The sequence below is a fragment of the Oncorhynchus masou genome, chromosome 27 (genome assembly GCF_036934945.1).
Source record: "Oncorhynchus masou masou isolate Uvic2021 chromosome 27, UVic_Omas_1.1, whole genome shotgun sequence".
Lineage (NCBI taxonomy): Eukaryota > Metazoa > Chordata > Actinopteri > Salmoniformes > Salmonidae > Oncorhynchus > Oncorhynchus masou.
Genome location: NC_088238.1, coordinates 59,610,179 through 59,634,687, shown reverse-complemented (window position 1 = coordinate 59,634,687; position 24,509 = coordinate 59,610,179). Strand labels below are relative to the sequence as shown.

Genomic DNA, 24,509 nt, shown 5'->3' with positions numbered 1-24,509 from the left:
GTACTTACAATTGACCGGGGCAGCTCAAGCAGGGCAAGAATCTTGACGTTGCCAAGTTGAAAGTCCCTGAGCTCTTCAGTAAGGCCATTCTACTGCCAATGTTTGTCTATGGAGATTGCATAGCTGTGTTCCCGATTTTTATACACCTGTCAGCAACTGATGTGGCTGAAATAGCTGAATCCACTCATTTGAAGGGGTGTCCACATACACTATATATACAAAAGTATCCATCTTCGAGTCCACTACACTAATGTTGAGAGTTGGCGTCATAAGAAGAATGGCCAATCGTTAACATGTTGTCCTATAAGCACTGTTTTTCCTGTACCCTGTAGTATCTGCCGGTTCCAATTCGCCCCTACCCCTTCCCCTTAGTCCTAATCCTTCCATGTTTGCCAATTTGAAGGGTCTGGATAGGTATAAGCAGCGCAGGGGTAGAGCTTTCACCTTGCAGATCTGAAAACAACAGAGGGTTAAGGTATCAAACGTAGCTTAAAAAGGGACTTAATGGCATCAATTTCACCATGAGTCACTTGGCCTATACACAATATGCATCTCCACAGGCGGTTGTTTCAGTGGCACAACATTCACATCGTCTCTTTTCCCTTTCTTACCGTACCTGAATCAGACTGGATAGGTAAAAGTAGTGTGGTGGATACTATATAGATCAGATAGTGTATCAGTCTCGGCCATGCTACTTTAATGGATAGTTGACAGAAATCAGTGGTCAGGGAATAAGGTAATTTAACAGACTGACACAGCATTAACTTTCGTTCTCCACTAGTCTTTCCTCGATTAATTTCTTCTCACTTCCTTCTCATAATTCATTGAAGGAGAAGATCTGGTGGTACCTCGCTTTCTCCTCCAAAAAGTTTTAAAGGAATCAAGTGGAGAGGACACAAGGAATTAAGGAGAGACTGCTAATCAAAATCAACATTTCTGTTCACACATTGCATACTAATAGTTCTCTGTGAACTAGTGTAATTGTGCCACCTACAGCTCTGGTCATGAATTGCTTATTGAACTGGGACCGTTATGTTTTGAACTATTTCATTTAACTTAACCAGGCAAGTCAGTTAAGAACAAATTCTTATCTACAATGACGGCTTACACTGGCCAAATCCAGAAGATGCTGGGTCATTTGCGCCGCCCAATGGGACTCCCAATCACGGCTGGTTGTGATACAGCCTGGAACCGAACCAGGGTCTCTAGTGATGCCTCAAGCACTGATATGCAGTGCCTTAGACCGCTGTGCCACTCGTGAGTCCTAATACGATCCCTATTGTATTAAAACAGCCTCGTTTCCCTCTTCATCATTTACCTTTGATGTGCTCAATTCACTTATATTGACATAGTTGGCAACTTAAAATGTCATCACTGAATATATACAAGTTTGTATTCATGATAAATAAATGGTATTTTAAAGTAAATGCTGCTGGTTTGGCTCTATAATCTGTCTGGACAATGTGCCCGTGTTGAGACCTTCTAATACTGAAACCTGTGATGACACCTTGACCTCCCTCTGAATAATAATTTTGTTGACAAGGTTATGTACGTGACAGAAATAGGTTTGAAACCTGGCTTTCACCAACCCAATAACATTCTCAAGGCTCAAGAAGGGTAGGAAGTAAGGAAGTTTTACACATTTGAACAGGAGTGGCTATTTCTCATTTAAGTCAAAACACACACACACACACACACACACACACACACACCATCGCATCCTGTCCCTCACTGCACTGAGACGATAGAACTGACCAGGAGAAAGCCAGCCTGACAATGAGAACTGACCAGGAGAAAGCCAGCCTGACAATGAGAACTGACCAGGAGAAAGCCAGACTGACACTGAGAACTGACCCGGAGAAAGCCAGCCTGACAATGAGAACTGACCAGGAGAAAGCCAGCCTGACAATGAGAACTGACCAGGAGAAAGCCAGCCTGACAATGAGAACTGACCAGGAGAAAGCCAGCCTGACAATGAGAACTGACCAGGAGAAAGCCAGACTGACAATGAGCCTTTTAACATATCAAGTATTGTCCAATCAGTGCAGATAAAGAGTGGGAGGACAGATAACAGCAACTGAGATAGGCTGCATGGTGGCTCTAAGGAAATGACCACGTATGATAGAGTAAGTGTACCATCTAGTGTTATAAAAGGGAAACACGTGGAGAATTGTCAACAACACTGCCTTTCTGGTTTCAAAGGGTCCCAAAAACACAACTAAAATATTTAACTTTCATAGTAAACCTCTCCTTTGTGCAGCTGTACCCATCACAAATGTAAATGTCTTAATTCTCTCTTTGGAAACCTTCTGTAACCTCTCAAAATGAACATCTTCTACCCCCGTCTCTACGGCCTTGTCATATCTGAGCACAGAATATATAATAAAATATGTTCGATTTATCTTCAAGTTTGGTGTGAAAAGTGCAAATCAATCCCAGAACAACAGCAAAGGACCTTGTGAAGATGCTGGAAGAAACAGGTACAAAAGTATCTATATCTGTATCCACAGCAAAGGAGAAATGTCCTCTGGTCTGATGAAACAAAATTTGACCTGTTTGGCCATAATGACCATCTTTATGTTTTGGAGGAAAAAGGGGGAGGCTTGCAAGCCGAACACCATCCCAACCGTGAAGCATGGGGGTGGCAGCATCATGTTGTGGGGGTGCTTTACTGCAGGAGGGACTGGTGCACTTCACAAAATAGATGGCATCATGAGTCAGGAAAATATGTGGATATATTGAAGCAACATCTCAAGATATCATTCAGGAAGTCAAAGCTTGGTCGCAAATGGGTCTTCCAAATGGACAATGACCCCAAGCATAATTCCAAAGTTGTGGCAAAATGGCTTAAAGACAACAAAGTCAAGGTATTGGAGGTGCCATCACAAAGCCTTGACCTCAATCCTATAGAAAATGTGTGGGCAGAACTGAAAAAGCGTGTGCAAGCAAGGAGGCCTACGAACCTGACTCAGTTACACCAGCTCAATCAGGAGGAATGGGCCAAAATTCACCCAACTTATTGTGGGAAGCTTGTGGAAGGCTACCCAAAACATTAGACCCAAGATAAACAATTTAAAGGCAATGCTACCGAATACTAATTGAGTGTATGTAACCTTCTGACCCACTGGGAATGTGATGAAAGAAATAAAAGCTGAAATAAATCACTCTACTATTATTCTGACATTTCACATTCTTAAAATAAAGTGGTGATCCTAACTGACCTAAAACAGGGAATTTTTACTAGGACTTAACTGAGTTTACATGTATTTGGTTAAGGTGTATGTAAACTTTCGACTTCAACTGTATGTAGTTCTGTATTTATGTAGATCTTGAGGGAGATTTTTCACATTAAAGGCAGCAAAATGTGACAATTGTGCAAGGGGTGTGAAGAGTTTCACTAGGCACTGTATTTCTGTCTCCCGAGTGGCACAGCGGTCTAAGGCAATTTGTTCTTAACTGACTTGCCTAGTTAAATAAATAAATCAAATCTTCTGTAGGAGGTGGGCCTCCTGTGGGGCGGATCTAATGAGCGCACGGGCATGGTCACCTGACCGTTTGAAAATGAGGTTGCAGAAGCTTGGGAGCAGGGGTCTTGATGTAACAGTATAATTTTTAAACCGTTCCCTCGCCCATACCCAGGCGCGAACCAGGGACCCTCTGCACACATCAACAACAGTCACCCTCGAAGCGTCGTTACCCATCGCTCCACAAAAGCCACGGCCATTGTTTGAAGCAGTCGCCATGAAAACATTTAAAATGACTTGCCAAGCAGACAGATCAGGAGCCAGGATGTTTTATTTAACTAGGCATGTCAGTTAAGAACAAGTTCTTATTTACAATGACGGCCTACACTCCAGAATAAAGTGACTAAGGGGGCAGTTGAAATGGGGGGGGGGGTCACAATTTGGGAGGAGGGGAATCTTGCAGTGGAATTATACAGAACAAAAAACATTAAAACGCAACGTGACTATCAACAATTTTACAGAAATGAATTCCTTAGACCCTAATCTATGTATTTCACGTGACTGGGCAGCCATGGATGGGGCATATGCTCACCCATTGGGGGGCCAGACCCAGCCAATCAGAATGAGTTTCCCCCCACAAAAGGGCTTCATTACAGACAGAAATACTCTAAAGTTTCATCAGCTGTCCGGGTGGCTGGTCTCAGACGATTCCACAGGTAAAACAGCTCGACGTGACAAAAATGCACATTTTAGAGAAGCCTTTTATTGTCCCCAGCACAAGGTGCACCTCTGTAATGACCATGCTGTTTAATCAGTTTATTGATATGCCAAACCTGTCAGGTGGATGGATTATCTTGGCAAAGGAGAAATGCTCACAAACAGGGAAGTTAACAAATTTATTCACAAAATGTGCGAGAATGGTCTCGGCCTTTGAACTTGAACTATATACATTGAACAAAAAAATATATTTTTAAACGCAACCTGTAGCATTGGTCCCATGCTTCATGAAAGAAATTAAAATCAATCACAAAAAAAGTTAATTTGACTGTTTTTAGCCCATCTCCACTGTATTAGCACAATGGACTGCCCCCACCCCCCATTGACACTAAAGCAAGGTCTCCTACTCCAGACGTAACATAATACATATAAATCCAGGACACTGAAATTAGTATGATATGTTACGGTTGGCATGGTTACATAAGGCAAAAACAAAAGGATTGTTGGTTTCGGTGGGTGAATAACGTGAACGTCCAACAACTCAAAAGGTTGTTCGTTCAAAACTCATCACTGACAACGTTAGTATTTTTTTGCTATTTTTCAACTACTCACCACTTTTTACGCTACTTTGTAACTACTTAGCATTTTAGCTAACCCTAACCTAACTCCTACATGTAACCCTAACCCCAAATGTAAGACAGCTAGCTAACATTAGCCATGTAGCTACAATTCGTAACAATTTTATACATTTCTCTAATTCGTAGCATATCATACAAAATGGGTGATGGACATCCACAAATGAATACGAAACGTAACACATAGAAACGTAACACATACTAAATGCATTCACAGATTTACGTACAGAATAATACGTACAGAATAATAATGCTCCAAAACTAGGTTGATGACATAGACCCCACATGTTCAACTCTGGACAGATAAAACATTTAGTATTTTGCTCTATGCAATCCAATCATGAGCGCAGTTTTATTTTATTTATTTTATTTTATTTTTAACGGTGGAACAGACTGTTGTAGGTTACGTCTGAAAACTAATTTTGAATAAAAAATATTGCATTTATACACAATCCCTCTTTTTTTATATAAACATTGAACACACTTCATTTTTTCTGGCTATGATGGGTTCATGTTCCCGAAATAGTCATAGCCCTAAAATTACCATGTGCATTTATCATTTAATCGGGTGTATTAGATACGCTATTAGCGCAGGTATTTTCCTCTATACGTCAGAAAGGAAAACGTTCTGTAGCTTACAGTAGAATTTAACAGGTGAACAGACAGTTGATGTTTAGCATTGAAGTCTGTCTACTTACAGTGGAAGGCAAACAACGTTTCAGAATGTAAGCAGTGCAGCAGCATAGGTTAAAGAAACGGTTCATGGAAAACATAATCCCCTATTAAAATCTAACGGTCGGATTACAGGTGCACAGTAATTTGCAGTCCTCTTTCATAAAAACGTTGTCCGTCAGCCTAAACCTACAGCAAATGTCACTGCATTCTGCCATCACCAACAACGACACTTGATCAAGTTTGCTTACTGCTCTTCACTTTAGAAGAACTGCCTCGGCCTAATGCAAAATACTTCCAAAGTATATAGCACGTACGGGCGATATTCTCACACTAAATAGTCTTCATCTTTTTTTTCCAGGCAGAGTTTTAATGCTCGCGCACGCGTGTTTCAGGACCGGTCTGATTTAAAAACAGAAACATGGGTATGTATGGCATGAGCCAAGATGATAACTCTCAATATTTTTTGTAAGTGTGCAGTCTTTTCAGAAAATGGCCCAAGCAGATATTTAGTGTGACACGTAAAGCAATTGTAAGAAATGAAGCCCCAGGTGAAAGCTATGATCCCTTATTGATGTCAGTTGTTAAATCAGTTTAGATGAAGGGGAGGAGACAGGTTAAATCAGGATTGTTAAACCTTGAGACGATTGATACATGGATTGTGTATATGTGCCATTCAGAGGGAGAGCGGGTAAGTCAAAATATTTAAGTGTCTTTAACGGGATTTGGTAGTAGGTGCAAGGCGCACCGGTTTGTGTCAAGAACTGCAAAGCTGATGGGAAACTGTTGATTGTGAAAAAACCCGTGTGTATCAAGAATGGACCACCTCCCAAAGGACATCCAGCCAACTTGACACAACTGTGAGAAGCATTGGAGTCAACATGAGCCAGCATCCCTGTGGAACACTTCAACACATTGTAGAATTCATGCCCTGATGAATTGAGGCTGTTCTGAGGGCAAAAGGGGGTGCAACTCAATTTTAGGAATGTGTCCTTAATGTTTTGTACAGTCAGTGTACATTTGCACTCCTATTTTGAAAGTGTGGGTGCAGCTGATCCATATGCTCACAGCTCGGGCCGTCATTTCCCGTGATAGAGAATCCACTGAACACATTTTCTCAAATAAATATGTACAAAGCATGTGAAGTAGAAGGGGGAAAAAAAACTTTACTTGATTACAATCCTTAAAATTCAAAGAACAACAAGTGACTCATATGACTCCTTTTCTGAGAATGAAATTATTTTAGAAACATCTAAAAAAACGACAAGTCTTTGAGAGCCTTAGCCTGCCTTGTTTACGTCTGTTTCTTCACATCGTTGGCTTTCATTAGGGCCTTAATGGCCCTAGCTCTCATCTCTAACTCCAGGAGCTCCAGCTGCTGGGCTGAGGGCTGGCTTGGCGCTGGAGTTAGGCCAGGGACGGGCGCACTCTGAGCAGGTAGCCTCGTAACCAACAAGGGAGCCTCTGGAGCAGCGGCTAGTGGTGGCGCCATCGTTTTTTTTGCGTCTTCCTGGTCAGGTGTCGATGCTAAAGCTAGGATCTCACTAACGCTTTTGTCTATGTCCTTCTGGAGTTCTTTCTTCGGTTCGGGGGGTTTGTCCGCAAACGGTTTCCCGTCGGCAGGGCTCGCGGAGGGGCCGGGGTTAGATGTTTCTCCAGCAACTACTTCCGGTGTCCTGGCGGCTTCCTCAGTTTTTTCAGACGGCTCGTCTTTGTGTCCCTCAATGTCACTGTCGTAGGTGTCGGCGTTGATGCTAAGGACGTCGCTCTCTTCTGAGCCACCACCTTCTGCAGATAAAGTGACAGGAATCAGTTTGGGTCAAAAGGAATCTGTTCGTCACACTCAACCATCCCAGCAGACATGACAGAAAACTTTACCGACGTCAACTAGATTGAAGCATTCATTCTATCATTTATGACAAAGCTTATCTAGTCTTGTAGGGCAACATACCACAGAAGAGAAGCTGCATGTATCTAATTATAGACAAGTTGACTTACAAATAGCTTACCAAAATGTGTGTGTGACAGGCTTACAATGATGGCAAAAAAAACAACATTTGAGAGTGCGCTGACCCTGGTGCTAGAGGGGGTACGCAGCTGGAGGTTGAATGTTTGAAGGGGGTACGGGACTATAGAAAGTTTGGGAACAACTGGGTCTAGACCAACATCAGCTACCAGTACCTTGTTTGCTCTCCCCTTCAACACTCTCTTTGAGGGACGACGTGGAATCCACATTATTATCCTGCCTTTACAGAAAGAATGAAAAAAAAAACACTGTTGAATCACTTCCAGACTAAAATTGACCAATCAGATACAATGAATAAAAATGTTGTTTTTTTGTTGTTTTTTTGTTTGCATTTCTACCTGCAACTAGCACCCAAATGTCAACTAGCCTACAGACCAGTAATAGCAAAGCAATAGAAATCTATAAGAGTAAAACAGTCTTTGTAGAACGGGGGGAAAAAAATCTGCTTTTTACAGCAAATAAGCAGTTTGGCCTATTGTGTGTACACAAAGCCATGTCTTACAATTGGTTCTCGCTACACAGGTTGACAACAGCAGCAAAAACATCAGCGATAATATGTCCTTTTCAGGTCCGTGCAACGGATTATGATCAAGGGAAGAAGCAGCATTATGCTCCAATTAAATGCAGTTCTACTCACTGGCTATCGGTGGCGCCATTTTCCCTATCCCCTTCAGATGAACAAGTCAGCTCTTCACCTTTTTGAGAACATCAACCAAACACACCATCAGATTAATGAGGTGAAAAATTGGTCGTGTTCAGAATGACACAACGTAGTTCAGGTAATAGCCTACTTCCCCCATTTTGTGTCTTCTGAACACCACCCAGCATATAACAGACCAAGAGAACCGACAAGACAGCAGGGTTAACAGTAGACCACCACCTTGTGATGCTGAATGGACCCATGGGCTTACCCTCCAGTATCTGAAGGAGGTGGCTTTGAGACAGCTGCTCCAGCTGCTCCCTGCACAATGTCTTGATTTCATTCAGATTACAGCTCTGTAAAAACAAAAAACAAGATGTAATCCAGACTACAGCTCTGTAAAAACAAAACAAGAGAACAAATCTGGAAACAAGAGAGGGGAGGAGGGAGACAAGATACCAACAAATCAAATTTAAAACAGAGAAATTACTAAAAATGTGACTAATGGTACAGTCTGACTATACTTTAACTGATTGTCCACAATACATCAAACACACGTCCAATCTTTACATTAAGTAGCATAGAACAGATGTGCTGACCAAACACACAAATGGGTTAGGAGTTAGTAAATAGGTTAGGCCTAGCCACTGCACAGCCAACACCCCTGATGCAGGGACCCCTGGTTCCAGTCCTTTTCATGCTACCCCCTGAATTTCACTACCTAATCACCTTGAGTTCATCAGGCAGCATCTTCTGCAGCTTATTCTCTCCCAGCACGTGAAAGCACTGATCGAGCATCTCATGTCTGTCTGCGACATAGGCACTGATGGGTTTAAATGGCACACTCAGGTCCAGCCCTCCCTCCTCGATGTCGCTGCCAGGCTCAATCAGCTCCAGATCTGCCTGCTCCTCCTTGGAGTCCTGTTTCAAGGAGTTATATAGCAGTATGTTTTTCCACCAGGAGTAACCGAGGCAATGAGGGCCAACATTGTGTCAAAGGTAGAATGCAAGTAACCACTGAAGTGAAAAATGCAGTGTTCCTAAAAACTCTTACACCCCGAACAGACCGATCACGTTGGAAACAAACTTGGTGGATTCAAATCGTCAAGATTTTGTATGAAAATTATACGAAGAACCAGCTAAACAAAAAGGACTATATGAATTTCAGGTCAAATAACCCATCTCTAGTTCATCTCCGAGACAAACTAGACTTTTTTTTTTAATCTTTATTTTACTAGGCAAGTCAGTTAAGAACAAATTCTTATTTTCAATGACGGCCTAGGAACAGTGGGTTAACTGCCAGTTCAGGGGCAGAACGACAGATTTGTACCTTGTCAGCGCAGGGATTTGAACTTGCAACCTTCCGGTTACTAGTCCAACGCTCTAACCACTAACGTTAAATATACATGAATGTTTCATATGTGTGTTGACCTTCCCCCAAACTAATACAATTGATTCAGTTGGTTTTGATATTTAACTTGTGTGTAGGGCTGAGCAATATAGCCTACAAATCCTATCTATATTTTTTCAAACTTATGGGAAATTTGAGAGAGAGAGAGAGAGAGAGAGAGAGAGAGATATATATATATATATAGATAGTCGGAAGTTTACACACTTAGATTGGTGTCATTAAAACTCGTTTTTCAACCACTCCACACATTTATTGTTAACATCCTATAGTTTTGGCAAGTCTGTTAGGAGATCTACTTTGTGCATGACAAGTCATTTTCCAAACAATTGTTTACAGATTATTCCACTATCACAATTCCAGTGCTTCAGAAGTTTACATTCATAAAGTTGACTGTGCCTTTAAACAGCTTGAAAATGTTCCGAAAATGATGTCATGGCTTTAGAAGCTTCTGATAGGCTAATTGTATTTCAAGGCCTACCTTCAAACTCAGTGCCTCTTTGCTTGACATCATGGGAAAATCAAAAGAAATCAGCCAAGAGTTCAGAAAAATAGTTGTAGACCTCCACAAGTCTGGCTCATCCTCGGGAGCAATTTCCAAACGCCTGAAGGTACCACGTTCATCTGTACAAACAATAGTATGCAAGTATAAACACCATGGGACTGCGCAGCTGTCATACCGCTCAGGAAGGAGACGCGATCTGTCTCCTAGAGACTAACGTACTTTGGTGCGAAAAGTGCAAATCAATCCCAGAACAGCAGCAAAGGACCTTGTGAAGATGCAGGAGGAAACAGGTACAAAGGTATCTATATCCACAGTAAAATGAGTCCTATATCAACATTACCTGAAAGGACACTCAGCAAGGAAGAAGCCCCTGCTCCAAAACCGCCATAAAAAAAGCCAGGCTACGGTTTGCAACTGCACATGGGGACAAAGATCGTACTATTTGGAGAAATGTCCTCTGGTCTGATGAAACAAAAATAGTACTGCTTGGCCATAATGACCATCTTTATGTTTGGAGGAAAAAGGGGGAGGCTTGCAAGCCAAAGAACACCCATCCCAACCGTGAAGCACGGGGGTGGCTGCATCATGTTGTGGGGGTGATTTGCTGCAGGAGGGACTGGTGCACTTCACAAAAAAAAAAATGTTTGGGATGAGTTGGACCACAGAGTAAAGGAAAAGTAACCAAGCGCTCAGCTGTCAGAGCAGCTCACAGATCAACGGACCTGTACATAGCCCACCTGTAAATAGCCCATCCAACTACCTCATCCCCATACTGTACTTATTTATCTTGCTCCTTTGCACCACAGTATCTCAGAAAATGAATGTACATCTACCATTCCAGTGTTTAATTGCTATATTGTCATTACTTTGCCACCCTGGCCTATTTATTGCCTTACCTCCCTTATCTTACCTCATTTGCACACACTGTATATAGACTTTTTCTACTGTATGTTTGTTTATTCCATGTGTAACTCTGTGTTGTTTGTCGAACTGCTTTGCTATATCCTGGCCAGGTCGCAGTTGTAAATTAAAACTTGTTCTCAACTAGCCTAACTGGTTAAATAAATGTGAAATAAAAAAAATAAAGTGGAAACTCCTTCAAGGCTGATGGAAAAACATTCCAGGTGAAACTGGTTGAGAGTCAAGAGTGTGCAAAGTTACCAAGGCAAAGGGTGGTTAATTTGAAGAATCTCAAATATATATTCTGATCTGTTTAACAATGTTTTGGTTGCTACACGATTCCATGTGTAATTTTATTGCCGTGATGTTTTCACTATTATTCTACGATGAAGAAAATCCAAAAAAGGGTATCATTAGAAAAGTTAACTTATCTATTACAGTAAATACAATTAAAATGTCTTAATATTTCTGTGGATTCCGGGGCGGCAGGTAGCCGAGTGGTCAGAGCGTTGGGCCAGAACCGAAAGGTTGATCGAATCCCCGAGCTGACAAGGTAAAAATCTGTCATTCTGCCCCTGAACAAAGCCTAGTGGGTTAACTGCCATCATTGAAAATAAGAATTTCTTCTTAACTGACTTGCCTAGTTACAAAAAGGAAAAGGAAAATATATTCTGATCAAGGTAAAGTTGGTTTTATATTCACATTCAGACATTCAACAAAAGCCATTTAAAATTGTAAAAACTAATTCAGTTTGTCACAGAAAACATCAAACTAGAAATTACTTATTCTATAAATGTCTAGAATACTTTTACAACCTTTGGGGGGGGGGTTGCTAGAAATACATCAATAGCATCTATCAAATGCCATTTAAAATTGTATAAATTGGGGCATGTCGTCTATGCATCTTTTATTTCTATCAAATCCTTACTGGAATTTCTCCTCAAACCAAAGATTGTAGAAGTATACTAGACATTTATAGAATAGATCATATCTAGTTTGATGATTCTGTGACAAAACAGTGAATTAGTCAATTAGTTATTGGTTTTTACTTTTTTTAAATGGCTTTTGGAGAATGTCTATTGAACGTCAATGTGTGAATATAAAACCAACTTTACCTTGGTCCGATTCTGCTGGACAGAAAGGAAGAAGTGATCTCAACTTTGTTGTTGTGAGTGACAGGGGGTGGCTTGGTGTGTGTAATGGGAAGGTGCACACAGAACAGCAGGAGCGAAGGTGAGGAGACCAAAAAGACAACACGAATAAAACAAGTAATTAAGTGATTGTGATACAGACACTTGGAATATTAGTTTTTTGTATAAATGAGCAAAACAGCCAACGTAGCTAGCAATGTTCTCTCACCTCCACGCTAGACTCTGTACACCTTCGTCTTCTGTCGACATGCTGCTCTTCCGTATGTGAACTTTTCCTTTTCTTTTCTCTACTAGTGGATTTTTTCCTTAGCATTTTTTTTTGTTTTACTGGTTACAATTACGAGCAAACAATATAGCAAAAGTGTTCTTCCACAACAATCTACTGCTACTCTTGTAAACGGGATGAAACGACATAAAAGCTTTTCCGGGTCACGGAATTTTATACATTTTCTAAATAAAAGCCTCGCCATAATAGTAGAAAGGTGTCAATAACCTGTATTTAATCATGATATTACACAATCATTGTCAAAACATTCACAGTGATTCATATCTGTTTATATTTAAGTGGCATTTGTAACTTCCAATGTCAAATACATAACACACATTAGCGTCATATATCATGAATAAATACAGGTTATTAAAACGTTTCTTCTATTACATGGAGGACTTTTACTTTAGAAATCTTCAAAAAAATCCGTGACCCGGACGTTACCCGTTAATGTTGTTTGTATATACAGCCGAGAGGAAGCGGTGAAGTGAGATGGTCGACTCCGCCTAAAATCTGTCTTGGCGAAAAGCGTTAAGCAGAGGGCGGAGTTTTTGTACGGGCGACAATGAGAGAGAGGCGAATATGGTAAGTACTATTTTGATATGAGAAGCTTATCATTTAATCAAATATAAGTTTCATAATGATTAGGTTGCTACGAGTGTACTGATGTAGCCTAAGTGTAATGCACGTAACATTCCGGCAACTTTGTGAAAAACATTTTTATATGGGAGTTGTTGTTCACAGGCGTATCTACCCTCTCATTGGCTAGAATGTTCCCACCTGATCGCGCATCCCCCCGCCTGCTTTTAGCCTTTGCGGACATGTATTTCCATCGTAGAGCGGTCAGTCAACCATCTTGTCAATATAATTGATCCTCTTTGCCTTACATTCATTGTTTGTAAGACGCTGGGGAAGAAGAGCGCGATACACATTTCATAGCGCAAATGTAAAACATTCGCCAATAGACATTTGGAAGGTTTTCTATAAAATATCATGTCCAGCTGATATATCTAGATGCTGGGTAAGCGAGGAAGATTCAGACGGAGTTCCTCTCTTCATGCTATATTGTAGCCAATCACATTGCAACATAGTAGCCAGTAATATTATAATCAGACTAGCAGTAAGGTTATTGTAGCAACATGAAGCCTCAGTCAAAAACTAACACAGGGATCAAAAGGGAGACTTCAATGTCAGCCCAAGCTCGCCCCTCGAAAACCGCTAGAGAGGGTGAGGTATCGCTCTCTTTCCAGGACGAACTGGCGGCGACGATCCACGGTGCGTTCGAAGTGGCTGTGGAAATTGCCGTATTAGAAGTCACTAAACTGGTAGGTCAAGCGCTTGGGGATGTCCGCGATCAGATGCACGAAACCCTACGGGAAAACAAGTCTCTTAAACAACGCTTGCAAACAACCGAGCAAGAGTTGAATGCTGCGCGTCAATGTGTGGAAACAACGAGAGGTGTAAGTCCGCAGGCACAGTTATCGATAAGTCCTCTCCACAACAACAACTTAGCAAAGACCCAAAAGCAGTCAAAGGACAACGAATTAAATATAAAGTCCTCATATTCATTGGACGAATATGGATATGAAATTGTGGAGGCAGAGATCAGTAGTGAACGACAGAAAGACCATGGGTCTTTCAGTGAAATCAGCGAGGATGGTCGGGTGTGTTCCCAAGACCTACACCCAGCTTCAAGTGGACAGTCTATCCCTCATCATGACCTGCTTAAAGGTAGGCCTATTTATCAAGCCAAATGATATGTCATACATACAATATTAGAGAAATTCAGTTTGTGCTTGACTAGCTAGATAAGAACAAGAAATACCTTCAAAGCCTGACAATTGTTCTGCATGTCATTTTCTTTTCAGAAGTCAGGGAAGAGGCCTCCAGTTTGTGTATGGACCACAAGGCAAGTGCAGAAAGCATCAGTCATAGTGGTCTAGAAACAACATTTGGAGATAATGACCCATCAGCACTTCACGTTGTGGTCCAGAGCCTTGAGACGGAGCAGGTTAAAGTGAAGGAGGAGAACGGTTCTGGTTCCGGTTCTGGTTCTAGTTTTGACTCTGTGGTAAAAGAAGACTTTGGTCCTGATAGTCTGTCTCTGGTTCAGTCCAAGATGTTAGAGGAGTGGAAACCGGACCCTTTGGACTTACAGATCTCTGACGCTCTGCTTCCTGGAACCAGCCATAGTCTGTGTAAGTACCAGATAATAGCAGAGAGCTTCCAAATAGCCACTGACTATACCACCCACAAGATGCCACTAGACTTCATAAGATTGACCACTTACTGAGTAATACTAACCATTATGTGTCAGTATCTCTCAAAATGATTTTATTAGAATGAGTAACACCTTTGCCTGCATGTAGGATGTATGCATATGGAACCTGTGTAATAAAACATTAAATATATATGTTTTTAATGTATTCTCTCTCTCCACAGCTCACCCTCATATGGTCAACACAGATGTTCCACAACTGACTGCCCCAACAGCCAGTGCCCTTCCAGCCTTCTCCTCCCAGTTCCCCAACAACCTCTTCCAACCAAGAGAGGCAGCAGCTCCCATCATCCCTGTTGCCCCACCTCAGATCTATGGAGTCCAGATCAGAACCAACCCTAATCCCACCATCCCCCACCCTAACCCTAATCCCACCATCCCCCACCCCAGCCACATCTGCAAACTCTGTGGCCAGGGCTTCCACCAGCCCAGCGAGCTCCGTAGACACCACACCCAGGCCCACCCCAAGCGTCAGGTCTTCCCCCCTGGCCAGAGCCCTTACCACTGCAGCGAGTGTGACCGGGATTTCAACCGTCTGGAGAACCTGAAGACTCACCTGAGAATCCACACTGGAGAGAGACCCTATACCTGCTCGGTGTGCTCCATGCGCTTTCGCCACTCGGGGGCGCTCACCAGGCATTTCCGCATACACACCGGGGAGAAGCCGTATGTCTGCGGTCAGTGCGGAAAGACATTCCGGAACTGTGGGGGACTCCGTTTCCACCAGCGCTCCCATAGTAGACAGGGGCAGTGCTAGTGTAGCGATTTAAGGGGGGGGGGGGGCAGCTTTGTGGATACAGCAGGGCAAGCTCAGTCACTACCTCCTTTGCCATAATGGTCCAGAACCCTTGGTACAGGCTGAAAGTCTTTACCAAACTCTCCCAGATATCAACATTAAATCATATTCAACTTGGCCATAAAGGGGAAATCTGCAGTCACTACAAATGTTTATTGATTTGTCAGTTAATAAGGATATGTACCCATTGACTCTTGAAGAATATAACTTTTTGAACATAGTTACATTTTTGTACACCTCAAAATATGATCTTGTTTTACTCCGATGTTTGTAAACAAAGTTAATGTAAAACAAACCAACAGTGACTACCATTGAAACATGGTTAAACCTTTAGTTTTGATATCATGCATCCATAGCTCTATGAATTTGAGTGGTTTAATTCCTCCAGCCCCGTCCCTCAGCTCTTAACGAAACAGTGGCGGGGAGTTCGCTTTGTTATTGTTTCAACTGCTGATTACTGCTTTAACACCAACCAGGTCTGTCATTTCTCCCCCCCTTGTTGTTTTCTACAAATGTCTTACACAATATGTGACTCATTTTGTGCCTAAATTGCTCACTGTCATGGCTCCCTAAACCCACTTCATGGAAGAACCTCATCGCAGTAAGGCAGCCACAGTGGTCCGGTAATGGGTGTCTGGCTCTATAGGCTCTCCCTGCTGGGCTGGGGAACACACACACACACACACACACACTCAAAGATGTTAACTTACTTACGATACACTACCTGATATAATCCCAGTGTTTCTGTTATATGAATGGGGTTGAAGAAACCCCCTGCACAGATATGCACTTACAGCCCCTCATTGGGTGGTCACTTCACCACATGCCATGCTGAAATAGAAAGACCTGATTCGCTGCTGCTGGTCTGAATATGTCCAATTGAATTGCCATGATCTCAGTGGTTCCTGATGATATACTAGTGTATTGCCTTAGTTAAACGCTATCAACTTAAAAACAAAAAGAGTAGTTCCTTATCTCTATCACAACTACCATTCTCAGTAGTAATGGCTCCTCTTGTGGCATCGTCTCTCTAGATAACCTCCCTGTATGTCTTTTTGCAGTATCTTTTCCATGTTGCCTAATTGGGAGTTCTCGTTTCCTATTTGGTAGTGTCCCCAATACCCGCCCCTCCATCACTGCCGATTGACACATATCCGTCACCACCTGTCCCCTCCCTCCTCGTCCCATTGGTCTCATTAAAACTCCTCTCCTCCCTCCTCGTCCCATTGGTCTTATTAAAACCCTTCTCCTCCCTCCTCGTCCCATTGGTCTTATTAAAACCCTTCTCCTCCCTCCTCGTCCCATTGGTCTTATTAAAACTCCTCTCCTCCCTCCTCTGGATCACTTTCTTCCACCTGATCCCTCGTTCCAAAGACCTAAAGGATGGACTGGAGCGCTTACGGTATTTCTCTCCCATTTTGTCGTCATTCACCATAATCCTGTGTTTTATTATTTTCACTACTTTATTTACAACTTTATACTGTCATTTATGGCGTCTTCTTTAGTAGTCGGTTCATTTGTGTGTGAGCTCAAACTCTTGCTATTGAGCTCTCAGCTCTTGTCTGTTTTTTTTCCTCCCTGATTCCTCTGGGATGACTCCGTGACCCGGCTCCCCGTGTCTCCGGTGTCGAGGTAGACCCACTGGATGTCCCTCCTCTCACCCCCACCAGTAAGGAGGTCCTGAGCCAGGCGATAAGGGCCACCTTCGCTGGCTTCGCCCAGGAGAGCAGCCATATGCACTTCCCACAAGGTACCATGTGGGGTATACGTACAATGACATCTGGTATTATATAACTTGTAGTTTTGTTGTATAGCCTACCTGTAATTGGTCTCTCTGTTTCAGCCTAACCTGCACAGTGTGTCAGGAAATCAAGATGTAAAGAGCGATACAAATTGTGTTTTGACTAATATTCTATTTCCTCTTTTGTGTCCAGACCCTAAACTGTGGTCAGAGTGGGAGGTGAACCACTGGTTAGACTGGTGCCAGGCTGAGTTCGGGCTCCAAAGCCTGGGCTCGGATTGGAGAGGGCTGCCTGGGAGTGAGCTCTGTACCCTGGACAGAGAGGCCTTCCTGGACCTGAGCTCTGACTACACAGCAGGAGAGATCCTCTGGGAACATCTGGAAACTATGCGCAGAGGTAAAATGGGGGAGTGATGCTGTATCATACCAATGTATGTATTTATTCATTGAACTATGATAGTAAGAGATTTCTGTTGCATGTGTGTATCTATGTGTGTTTCAGATTGTGAATATGATCGTGGTTCCTCTCTAGTCCATTGCACGTTGAATTCTCTCTGCCAGTCGCAAATGAACCAAGGTATTAAAAACGCATCCTTTCAGAGGTATATAGTCTGTATGTCGATGTCAGTAATCTATATCAGCTATGCTCTGTCTTCCTCAGACAGTTACGTGGACCATGTGCAGCTCATGGACAACCAGAATCACCATGGTCAGTTCTCCCATCTCCCAATAGAACCCCCACAGCTTCTGACCCTTGACCCTGTGACTGTGAGATATCAGGACTACCACCGGGTCAAACAGGAAGGACCTTACAGAAACCACCTGTCCTCTGTCCCTCTGCTCCGAGACCTTGACAGGACAGGTAGGAAACCATGGAGACCTTGGTAGGACAGGTAGGAAACCATGGAGACCTTGGTAGGACAGGTAGGAAACCAATGAGACATTGGTAGGACAGATAGGAGACCATAGAGACCTTGGTAGGAAGCCATAGAGACCTTGGTAGAACAGGTAAGAAGCCATAGAGACCTTGGTAGGAAGCCATAGAGACCTTGGTAGGAAGCCATAGAGACCTTGGTAGGAAGCCATAGAGACCTTGGTAGGAAGCCATAGAGACCTTGGTAGGAAACCAAAGAGACCTTGGTAGGAAACCAAAGAGACCTTGACATCCAGTGGAAAGCCAAAGAGATTGTGTAGGAAACCAAAGGGGCTTGGTAGAACAGGTACTCCGCTGTCCTGGCGTCGTGAGGGAAGCCATAGAGACCTTGGTAGGAAGCCATAGAGACCTTGGTAGGAAACCAAAGAGACCTTGGTAGGAAACCAAAGAGACCTTGGTAGGAAACCAAAGAGACCTTGGTAGAACAGGTAAGAAGCCATAGAGACCTTGGTAGGAAGCCATGGAGACCTTGGTAGGACAGGTAGAAACCATAGAGACCTTGGCAGGAAACCAATGAGACCTTGGTAGGACAGGTAGAAACCATAGAGACCTTGGTAGGAAACCAATGAGACCTTGGTAGGACAGGTAGGAAACCAAAGAGACCTTGGTAGGAAACCAAAGAGACCTTGGTAGGAAACCATAGAGACCTTGGTAGGAAACCATAGAGACCTTGGTAGGAAACCAATGAGACCTTGGTAGGAAACCATAGAGACCTTGGTAGGAAACCAATGAGACCTTGGTAGGAAACCAAAGAGACCTTGGTAGAACAGGTAAGAAGCCATAGAGACCTTGGTAGGAAGCCATAGAGACCTTGGTAGGAAGCCATAGAGACCTTGGTAGGAAGCCATAGAGACCTTGGTAGGAAGCCATAGAGACCTTGGTAGGACAGGTAGAAACCAATGAGACCTTGGTAGGAAACCAAAGAGACCTTGGTAGGAAACCAAAGAGACCTTGGTAGAACAGGTAGGAAACCAAAGAGACCTTGGTAGAACAGGTAAGAAGCCATAGAGACCTTGGTAGGAAGCCATGGAGACCTTGGTAGGACAGGTAGGAAACCAAAGAGACCTTGGCAGGAAACCAATGAGACCTTGGTAGGACAGGTAGAAACCATAGAGACCTTGGTAGGAAACCAATGAGACCTTGGTGTGACAGGTAGGAAACCATAGAGACCTTGGTAGGAAACCAAACCAAAGACCTTGGTAGGAAACCATAGAGACCTTGGTAGGAAACCATAGAGACCTTGGTAGGAAACCAATGAGACCTTGGTAGGAAACCATAGAGACCTTGGTAGGAAACCAATGAGACCTTGGTAGGAAACCAATGAGACCTTGGTAGGAAACCAAAGAGACCTTGGTAGAACAGGTAAGAAGCCATAGAGACCTTGGTAGGAAGCCATAGAGACCTTGGTAGGAAGCCATAGAGACCTTGGTAGGAAACCAAAGAGACCTTGGTAGGAAACCAAAGAGACCTTGGTAGGAAACCAAAGAGACCTTGGTAGGAAACCAAAGAGACCTTGGTAGGAAACCAAAGAGACCTTGGTAGAACAGGTAGGAAACCAAAGAGACCTTGGTAGAACAGGTAAGAAGCCATAGAGACCTTGGTAGGAAGCCAAAGGGACCTTGGTAGGAAACCAAAGAGACCTTGGTAGGAAACCAAAGAGACCTTGGTAGGAAACCAAAGAGACCTTGGTAGGAAACCAAAGAGACCTTGGTAGAACAGGTAGGAAACCAAAGAGACCTTGGTAGAACAGGTAAGAAGCCATAGAGACCTTGGTAGGAAGCCATGGAGACCTTGGTAGGACAGGTAGAAACCATAGAGACCTTGGCAGGAAACCAATGAGACCTTGGTAGGACAGGTAGAAACCATAGAGACCTTGGTAGGAAACCAATGAGACCTTGGTAGGACAGGTAGGAAACCAAAGAGACCTTGGTAGGAAACCAAAGAGACCTTGGTAGGAAACCATAGAGACCTTGGTAGGAAACCATAGAGACCTTGGTAGGAAACCATAGAGACCTTGGTAGGAAACCAATGAGACCTTGGTAGGAAACCAATGAGACCTTGGTAGGACAGGTAGAAACCATAGAGACCTTGGTAGGAAACCAATGAGACCTTGGTGTGACAGGTAGGAAACCATAGAGACCTTGGTAGGACAGGTAGGAAACCAAAGAGACCTTGGTAGGAAACCAAAGAGACCTTGGTAGGAAACCAATGAGACCTTGGTAGGAAACCAATGAGACCTTGGTAGGATAGGTAGGAAACCAATGAGACCTTGGTAGGAAACCAATGAGACCTTGGTAGGAAACCAATGAGACCTTGGTAGGAAACCAATGAGACCTTGGTAGGAAACCAATGAGACCTTGGTAGGAAACCAATGAGACATTGGTAGGACAGGTATGAAACCATGGAGACCTTGGTAGGAAACCATAGAGACCTTGGTAGGACAGGTAGGAAACCATAGAGATCTTGGTAGGAAACCATAGAGACCTTGGTAGGAAACCATACAGATATGCTTTGTGTTCTTCATACCACTATGTGTGTTCTATTTAATTATGTGAAGAATCTCTTGTCCTTTTGTGTTGGATTAATATTTGATTGAAGGGAAAGGGTTAACATTCAGAATGTATTTCTAATTGATAAGCCATTGGAAATGTATTATTGCTTTAGACCAGGGGCTTTGGAGGTGTCTCTCCTTCTGTTAAGAGAGATTCATTGAATAGTTTCCTATCATCAACCAATTTTCTCAATCTCTTGACTTCAGAGTGTGAGTCTGAGTTTGGGACCCTGCATTATGAGGACACGGACACCACCGCTTCTCTGTCCTTGACTAGACCAACGCAGGGTGTGGAAGAGTCCATCTCTGAGGACCCCTTCAATTTGCCACCCCCACACGGGAGCTTCAAAGAGTTTATAGGGGACAAGTCTGATCTGTGTAGAGCTGTGGTTCCGGCAGGCATTCTGTCTGCTTATACTGGTGAGTGATGTTCTTTATGTAGAAAATGACCACTCTCTTTGATTACCCGTTGATCTACAATCTAGGTTCTGATTTAGCCAACTCCTTTGCCTGGATCTTGATCTCCTTCGTCTTGGGGCTCCTGAGTGGTGCAGCGGTCCAAGGCACTGCATCTCAGTGCTAGAGGTGTCACTACAGACCCTGGTTCGATTGCAGGCTGTATCACAACCAGCCGTGATTGGGAGTCCCATAGGGCGGCGCACAATTGGCCCAGCGTCGTTGGGGTTTGTTCGGGGTAGGCCGTCATTGTAAATAAGAATGTGTTCTTAACTGACTTAACAGTTTAATCCCTCCCTATGTGTCTCAACAGGCAGTGGTCCCATTCAGCTGTGGCAGTTTCTATTGGAGCTCCTCATTGACCGCAGCTGTCAATCATTTATAATTTGGACAGGGGATGGATGGGAGTTTAAACTGACAGATCCCGACGAGGCAAGAGTTGTAGCCTATTATATGCTGTTACAGTGTTCTTATTCTGAAGTAAGGTCAATTAGCCAACTTTAGATACGCCAATATACTGTATAATATGTTGATGATAATACTAGTTTAATGGTTTGTTATCCCAGGTGGCCCAGCTATGGGGCCGGAGGAAGAACAAGCCTAAGATGAACTACGAGAAGTTGAGTCGAGGCCTGCGCTACTACTACGACAAGAACATCATCCACAAGAACGCTGGCAAGCGCTACGTCTACCGTTTCGTCTGTGACCTGCAAGGCCTGCTGGGATACGAACCCTGGGAACTGCACGCGATGTTGGATATCACGGCCAAAGACGGCCATGAGTGAAAGTGGGGAAATGGGCGTTTCCTTTATTCCTCGACCGCTTCTAAACACGCATTGGAGGAGAAGGTCCGAGGGGAGGAGCCGTAGAGCGGAATGGGAGGAACCTCAGATCTTCTCCTTCAGTGAGTTTTGAGAAGGAGGTTGAAGAGCCAAGGAAATAGTTTTTGAGATTCACCCCGATGTTGGTGCAGATGGCGACGAGACAAGAGACTGTGTTTACAAAAACTCAACCTCCTTATCATTTGGCAATCATTAATTTGATCATGGTCAACTGTAAGCTGTGGGGCTTGTATGTTTTATATGTGATATGTATATATTCAATATAATTATTGAAGATATGACCAGAGAAACAGTTTTGTTTAAATTGTTGTTTATTCAGGGCCTTCAGAAAGTATTCACCCTCTTGACTTGTCCCATGTTTTGTTGGGTTAAAAGGTCAATTAAAAACATTTTGGTCAATGGTCTACACTAAGTACTCTGTGATGTCAAATTAGAAGAAATGTTCTAACATTTTGTACAACAAAAAAAAATAAAAATAAAACGCATATCTTGATTACTTATTAAGTATTCAAACCCCTTAAGTCAATAGATGTTAGAAATCACCTTTGGCAGCGATTACAGCTGTGAGTCTTTCTGGGTAAGTCTCTAAGAGCTTTACACACCTGGATTGTACAATATTTGCACATTATTCTTTACGAAATTCTTCAAATTCTGTCAAGTTGGTTGTCGATCATCGCTAGACAGCCGACGATTTCAAGTATTGCCATAGATTTAAGACAATTTAAGTCAAAACTGTAACTTGGCCACTCAACAACATTCAATGTCCTCTTGGTAAGAAACTCCAGTGTATATTTAGCCTTGTGTTTTAGGTTATTGTCCTGCTGAAAGTTGAATTTGTCTCCCAGTGTCTGTTGGAAAGCAGACTGAACCAGGTTTCCCTCTAGGATTTTGCCTGTGCTTAACTCTTATTCCATTTATTTTTATCCTAAAAAAAAATCCCTTGCCGATGACAAGCATACCCATAACGTGATGCAGCCACCATCATGCTTGAAAATATGAAGAGTGGTACTCCGATATGTGGTGGATTTGCTCCAACATAACGCTTTGTATTCAGGACATAAAGTTCACTAATTTGCCAAATATTTTGCAATTTTACTTAAGTGCCTTGTTGCAAACAGGATGCATGTTTTGGAATATGTTTATTCTGTACAGGCTTCCTTTGTTTCACTCTGTCATTTAGCTTAGTATTGTGGAGTAACTATAATGTTGTTAATCCATCCTTAGTTTTCTATCACAGCCATTAAACTTTGTAACTGTTTTAAAGTCACCATTGGCCTCATTGTGAAATCCCTGAGTGGTTTCCTTCCTCTCCGGCAACTGAGTTAAGGACGCCTGTATCTTAGTAGTGACTGGGTGTATTGATACACCATCCAAAGTGTAATTAATAGCTTCACTATGCTCAAAGGGATGTTCAATGACTGCTTCTTTACTTGTACCCATCTACCAATAGGTGCCCTTTGCGAGTCTTTGGGGTTGAATCTGTGTTTGAAATTCACAGCTCGACCGATTACAGATAGTTTTATGTGTGGAGGTACAGATTTGAGGTAGGCATTCAAAAAGCATGTTAAACACTATTATTGCACACAGAGTAAGTTCATTCAATTTATTATGTGACTTAAATAGATTTTTACTCCAGAACTAATTAAGGCTTTGTCATAACAAAGGGGTTGACATTTCAGCTTTTCATTTATTTATTTTTAATTAATTTGAAAAAAAAATACAAAAACATTTCCACTTTTGACATTGTGTTATTGTGTGTAGACCAGTTACAACAAAAAAATCATAATTTAATCCATTTTAAGTTCAGGCTGTAACATAAAACGTGAAGAAAGTCAACGGGAGAGAAACCTTGCTGAAGACATACAGGTGCTGTATATCTCTGAGATGTCTTTTATCGACCACCTTCAGGAACACGGATCTTATTGGTCAACAGTTGGTCAGTTTTACAGGTTTTAGCAAATAAAAAGTGGTTAAAAATCATGTCTGTTTATAAAATAGTCTATGTTGTGTTTTGAGACATGATTGAGGGGGGGGAGGGGGGGGGGCGGTTTGACAGACACAAGTTGCACTAATGGAACCTAAATGAGAGGTGTCTTCTTGCTCACCAAATCAAGTCAAGGGTAGCAGGTGTGTGTGTGTGTGTGTGTGTGTAAAAGCTGGACCCTGTGGAGATATGACTCAAGCAGTGTTAATAACACTGGCCCTTCTCTCTGTTCTATTTTCATCTCTAATGCTTCACCTCCTTATCGATTGGCTGTCTGAGCCCACTTCCAGCTGGAGTTCTTATTTCCAGTTCTTTTGTCCAAATAGTATCTGCTTATTTTAGCCTACTTCATTTTCTGTCAGCAACTGAATTGCCGATATTATACCTGGGTGACAGTGTGAGTGGACTCTTCTCCTATTGGTGTAAATCCAACGCGGTGAAGGCAAAGATGTACTGAAGTTTATCTCTACTTATTGTTATGATGCGCCCTGAAAGCCTGGCTTACTCTAAACAAGCCCAGCCCAGCGCAGCTCACCACTTG

The 24,509-nt window shown here is 42.7% G+C and overlaps 3 protein-coding genes across 5 annotated transcripts; 2 read left to right on the top strand and 1 right to left on the bottom strand.

Moving 5' to 3' along the window:
- Nucleotides 1-6,629: 6,629 nt before the first annotated feature.
- Nucleotides 6,630-12,558, bottom strand: LOC135516467 (caspase activity and apoptosis inhibitor 1). Its single transcript, XM_064940798.1, has 6 exons — nt 12,327-12,558; nt 8,884-9,075; nt 8,426-8,510; nt 8,152-8,209; nt 7,670-7,734; nt 6,630-7,276 (listed from the first exon to the last, which is right to left on the bottom strand). The coding sequence occupies exons 1-6, from the start codon at nt 12,429-12,431 to the stop codon at nt 6,783-6,785; spliced, it is 999 nt and encodes a 332-aa protein (XP_064796870.1). The 5' UTR covers nt 12,432-12,558; the 3' UTR covers nt 6,630-6,782.
- On the top strand, nt 12,111-16,752 carry LOC135516464 (zinc finger protein 37-like). 2 transcript variants are annotated; one of them, XM_064940795.1, is made up of 4 exons: nt 12,111-12,200; nt 12,856-14,117; nt 14,255-14,584; nt 14,829-16,752. In XM_064940795.1, exons 2-4 carry the CDS (start codon nt 13,526-13,528, stop codon nt 15,419-15,421), a joined length of 1,515 nt encoding a protein of 504 aa, XP_064796867.1. In that variant the 5' UTR covers nt 12,111-12,200; nt 12,856-13,525; the 3' UTR covers nt 15,422-16,752. The 2 variants fall into 2 exon arrangements, with proteins under 2 accessions (XP_064796867.1, XP_064796866.1); XM_064940794.1 differs by having other exon boundaries at nt 12,157-12,235.
- Nucleotides 16,753-16,855: 103 nt separating this feature from the next.
- LOC135516465 (protein c-ets-1-A-like) lies at nt 16,856-23,251 on the top strand. Of its 2 annotated transcripts, none has more exons than XM_064940797.1 (7): nt 16,856-17,210; nt 17,395-17,598; nt 17,704-17,778; nt 17,863-18,063; nt 20,894-21,106; nt 21,456-21,574; nt 21,709-23,251. In XM_064940797.1, the coding sequence occupies exons 1-7, from the start codon at nt 17,195-17,197 to the stop codon at nt 21,925-21,927; spliced, it is 1,047 nt and encodes a 348-aa protein (XP_064796869.1). In that variant the 5' UTR covers nt 16,856-17,194; the 3' UTR covers nt 21,928-23,251. The 2 variants fall into 2 exon arrangements, with proteins under 2 accessions (XP_064796869.1, XP_064796868.1); XM_064940796.1 differs by having other exon boundaries at nt 21,456-21,622.
- Nucleotides 23,252-24,509: the final 1,258 nt, after the last annotated feature.